This window comes from Micropterus dolomieu, linkage group LG08, assembly GCF_021292245.1.
Source record: "Micropterus dolomieu isolate WLL.071019.BEF.003 ecotype Adirondacks linkage group LG08, ASM2129224v1, whole genome shotgun sequence".
Lineage (NCBI taxonomy): Eukaryota > Metazoa > Chordata > Actinopteri > Centrarchiformes > Centrarchidae > Micropterus > Micropterus dolomieu.
Genome location: NC_060157.1, coordinates 14864377 through 14869388, shown reverse-complemented (window position 1 = coordinate 14869388; position 5012 = coordinate 14864377). Strand labels below are relative to the sequence as shown.

The 5012-nt window shown below is 38.0% G+C and overlaps 1 protein-coding gene across 1 annotated transcript in view; it reads right to left on the bottom strand.

Annotated features, from left to right (window-relative positions):
* Positions 1 to 5012, bottom strand: part of opn7b (opsin 7, group member b) — an 80238-nt gene that overhangs the window by 21408 nt on the left and 53818 nt on the right. The window contains exons 2-4 of the mRNA XM_046056823.1: positions 2609 to 2696; positions 2347 to 2509; positions 1296 to 1423 (exon numbers count right to left, since the gene is read on the bottom strand). Of these exons, the coding sequence (XP_045912779.1) occupies positions 1296 to 1423; positions 2347 to 2509; positions 2609 to 2696 (379 nt within the window). The remainder of the gene's footprint in view (positions 1 to 1295; positions 1424 to 2346; positions 2510 to 2608; positions 2697 to 5012) is intronic.

Here is a 5012-nt window from a genome sequence, read left to right as displayed (position 1 = left end):
TGAGGCGGCATGAGTAACAGGCGAATCGCAGCTAAAAACAATACAACTGTGGTCAGATATGGTCATGTCCACTAATTCCACAGAGGAAATGCTGACACCCAGGGTAAAAACCAAGTCCAGTGTATGACCATGGTTATGTGTTTGCACTTTGACATGTTGTTTGAAGTTAAAAGAAGTGGCCATATTTAAAAAGTCAGTTGCATTAACATTGGTGGGGTCATCAACATGAATATTAAAATCGCCACATGGATGTCTTCCATAAAGTCAGCAATCTTTTTGATCACTTTCTTAAGGTGTTTGCAGTCCTCATGGGGCAGAGTTATCTCGGCTAGTCACCGGAGCTTTGTTGTGGTCAGTAGCGTTGATGGCGTCTTTACAGTCATCTATCTTAAAATCCATGTTGGGTGACTAAAATCCTTAAGTTAAATAAAATGGATATAAAAAATGTAACGAAAAAGTATGGATTAAAACTGGATAAGAGTCCGGTTTAAGACGGAGCTTCCGACAGGTAGCTACAGACGCCAACGCATGCGCAGAGTGCAGATTACGTCAGCAATTACGTCAGCGATCTTGTGACTTAAAGTCACCAATGACCTTTTAATGTCTATTGGTGAAGGTATGTGCTCAGTCCTGGTACTCCTGGACCTAAGCGTTGCTTTTGACACCATTGATCACAACATCATGTTAGACAGACTGAGGCACTGGGTGGGGATCTCTGGTACTGCCCTAGAATGGTTTTCATCCTACCTGTCAGTAACAGTACTCTTAAGTGTCTCACCTAAAAGTCAAAATGACTGTAAGTGCTACTGGAATTGATCAATATAAGTTTAAACGCACTAAAAGTAATATATCAGAGTTTAGCAGCTCATTTGAATGCAAAGTATCGTAGTTGTTTACATTCAAATCGGAGTTATTATGGTTATAATGACAATACTAGCCACGTCTGCCAGCAAATATGAAATGTATATGTATATTAATAAACTGTACTGTGCATGGAATAAGGGAATTATACATGACTTTTCTTTGTTTTTATATTGGCATTATATATTGGCCATTGGCCACCCTGCTCTCTAAATATTGACATCATAATAATGGATATGGAACTAATGGATATCAGCCATTGAAAAACCCATATAGGTCGACCACTAATGGATATCATGCGATTGGCTAAAGAAATTGACTATTTTATCTGTTCAGTGTTCATTTTACTCTGTCTTCTGTTGTTTTATTGTGACGATGACATATTTTTTTTACAATGAATAATGAATAAAAGTATAAAAGACTGGTTGTCTTACCATAGTTTGGGCAGCAGACCTTAAGCCAGCAGACGCAGGATAGCACAGTGAGGTTGGAAAGACTGCACAGGCCAAACAAAACGCCACAGAAGGCATAGAAAGTACAGGTTGTCTGATTAAACAGCCACCTGAAACGAGAGAGAAACAGATTTTTTATTTTTTAAATAGGTGAATGTTTTTTACTTATAAAATTAATATCAATCTAGAAAATAACAAATCATGAAGAAATGGGTCATTCTGCGTTCAGTAATAATGGTAGTATTACATTTTTAAAACTGTATTGTTATTGCACTAACCCAGCTTAAAATCAGTTTCCTTGAAAGAGACCTCATTAGAAAATGTTGTATTTGCATCTGTTTTGTTTGATTGACGTCCAGTCAGTAGTCAGTAGTGTATAATATTAAGTTTACCATTACATTAAAAAAGTTGTAAAGTTTAAAAAGTTATATTTATTTATAATAACAATGTATCAATAAGGATAAGTGGTTGATGATGGATGGATGATGTATCAAATGACAATTTGAAAACAATGTGACCATGCAAAATGGGGTCGCTAATTGTGAATAAGCTATTATTCAGATTTAGAGAGATTTAGAGTGAGTGTCAGCCCACTCTAATGCTAGTTCACTTTTGATGTTTTGGGTTCACACTCACATAGCGTCACTTTCAGCGGCAGCATGCAGCTGATTTTAGTGAAGGTGCGCCACTGTAATCAACCTGATCCGCACCAAAAGCCAGACAGGCAGTTAGCAACTAGCTGCTAGGATTTTTTGCACCCTAGAAAATTAATTATAAATGTTTTTTATTATTTGGTTTTATTGAAAAACAGTCAAATGTAGATAGAATAATTTGAAGTTAAAAAGTTATCACCCTTAAAAAAACTGCCATTTGTATGCTCAGATTGTTAAAACACATTTTTACAGACACACTGAGAACATGACATCAGTGTCCTCGATGGTAGCTACAGCCCTGCATAAAATGAATGTTCAGATGACACAGTGCCTCAATAGATGGAGGAGAAAGAGGGGTGGAAACCCGAATGGCCACTTACACGTGAGTGTAAGATGAGGCGATAGCGAGTGGGAACAGGGTTATGGTCATGCCCAGGTCACTGATGGCTAGGTTAACCACAAAGAACTCTGCCGGCTTCAGGGTGGACTTCTTTCTATAGGCCACGAAAAGCAGGATCCCATTACCCAGCACCGACAAAACACCTACGAGACAAAGGATATATTGGGCTGTTGGATTTGAACACACATTCACACAAATAAAAGTTGTAATCCCAGGGGGGGGGGGGGAATCACATCACTTACCAAAAATTGTGTAGATAGTACCCATGATGAAGTCACTGTCTTTTGATACTGTGGACATGAACAGAAATGTTTCAGAGGCATTTCCCATCTAGAGCAAAAATGGAAAAACAGACAGACAGGGAAAAAAAGAAGGGGTGAAAAATCTTTAAACGTATGTTTTCGCCTTCAGGCAATTTAAGAAACAAGCAAAACATCGTCCAAACAAATTTACATCCTGGTGCCTTGGATAGGATAAAACATAAAGTGACTTGTGAAATTGGACCATCGCTGTTATAATGCACTAAAACCAAGCTGCAATAATAAACACAGTTTAGCTCACTTCACCTTCCTCAATTTTTTAATTAGAGGTCAAACCAGATTCAGATTGTCTCAGAAACCTGCTTCTCATCTGTGCTTATATATGATATTGCATCTCTGTCTTCATGGTTCTGAGGTTCAATGATGCATATCTCTATCTACAAGTTTGAAATTTAGATAAAATATGCACAATAACCTGCATCACACCACAGCACCCCCTCTGTCACAGGTTAGGTCGGTCATCAATTTTGTGTAAGTGTTGACATAAACCATAAAGGACATTTACTCCACCTCCTTCTCTTTTTATAATTTAGAACACAAAGACTCATCAAATCCTAAAGAAAAGAAGATGCTGCTTTCAATTAAAAATCCAATATGATCCTTCATATCAAAATCAGTCTCACTTGGAAACCAGGCGGTTATTTGCATACAGAGCATGACTTGCTGCAAATACAGTATTCGTTGTGGCAATCTTTTGAAAGGAATTTATGGGTGGAGATAACATGAAAATTTATTCATAGCCTTTCTATTTACTCAATGACTTCATGCACTTACAGATTAAAGGCAGCCAACAAAGGGAAGAGACATGTTAAATCACCTGGGGATAAGAGTGGAGCTGCTTGTGGATAAATCCCTATTACCATGAACTCAGGAGATTATCTTCAAAGGGAACCAGAGGTGAGGAAATAATTTTAATGTTACTCTGTGTGGACTCGACTTAGAATTGTATGTGGCCTCAGTGTATATAGCACAGCTTGTAAGCACAGGTTTGTGAGTGAATGCAAGTACTTACTTCCTGCTTTGTTTCTTTGATACCCTTAAAATTAGGGTATTTGGTATCTTGTTTTAAAAAACATTTTTATGTATTCCTTGCCCACAATGCCACCAACAGGGTTAGGGTTTCTGCTGTGTTATGCAAGTAGCGGCTAATGTAGCCTTGAGCCAGTAGCATTGAGCAGAGATGAGAAGCCATTTACTGATGGTAACCTCACTTCTTTCTAAAACCACACCCCCAGATTTTCGTTTGGGAGATTGGGGATTTCAACCGACAGCATCAGCAGTGATTTTGCAAGTACTTACTTTGCACATAAGTTATACATGCATTTATTATGGTGGAGTCTAAAAGTCATCTAGAAAAAGTTACTTTATTTCATCATTTATCATTTAACATTAAAAATGTTTGAATGAAATGAAAACAGAGTTTGAAAAAGCTTCAAGCAGCATTGGATGGGCCTGAAGGGAACAACTTTCTGTTCCTAGCGAATCATTGATTTTCAACGCCAAGCTAACGACACACTATTAGACGAAAACTCACAAATAGCACAACTGTTCATCGTCAATGCCTTTAGATTGCATAGCAAAAATTTGATTTCGATTGGATTCATTTTGTAGGAGTTTGTTAAAGTATGATCGTGTAAATCGGCAAAAATGACCATTGAATTCAAAATGGCTGACTTCCTGCTTTGTTTGGGCGTTATTTTTTTCCTGCCAGTTTCAACAAGGCCTGCCCTTCTGTGCTTTGACTGGCTAGTACTCGTCACTTGCACACGTCCTTATGATTGGATGCTTGGTGTTTGGGCGTTTGCTCCTTATGTTTGGATGCTAGCTCTTCGGCAGACCACTAACCGTGCATCCTGGGACAAGGATATCCACACAGCCCACCTCTGTTGCCACCGCTGAATAGTGAAGTTTTGAGTACTTACACTATATAAAATATGAAATGCAATAAAAGCTGTTACAGTTTTAATTGCTTTTTGCTTTAGAGACTGTTGAATTATATGAAAATGTCTTGTATGAACTCTTTCATAAAGGCAAAAAGCAAGGCTTCTTATCTGTAAATTTACATTTATGAATATGAAATTTGGCTGTCTCTCTTTTTGAACTCCAGCTGTAGATAAAGGTTTCAAACATTAATATTTGTTTTTTTATCAGTAGTGTCAACGAATACTAGCCAGTCACAGCACAGTAGGGCAGGACTTGCCGCACTCACAGCTAGCATCAATCACAAAGATGCGTGCAAGTGAGAATATACATTATTGCAGCCCTTTTCAACAGAGTCCCAGAAGGTGTATTGTCTTGAGATGCTTCACATGAACTGCTGGTGCTG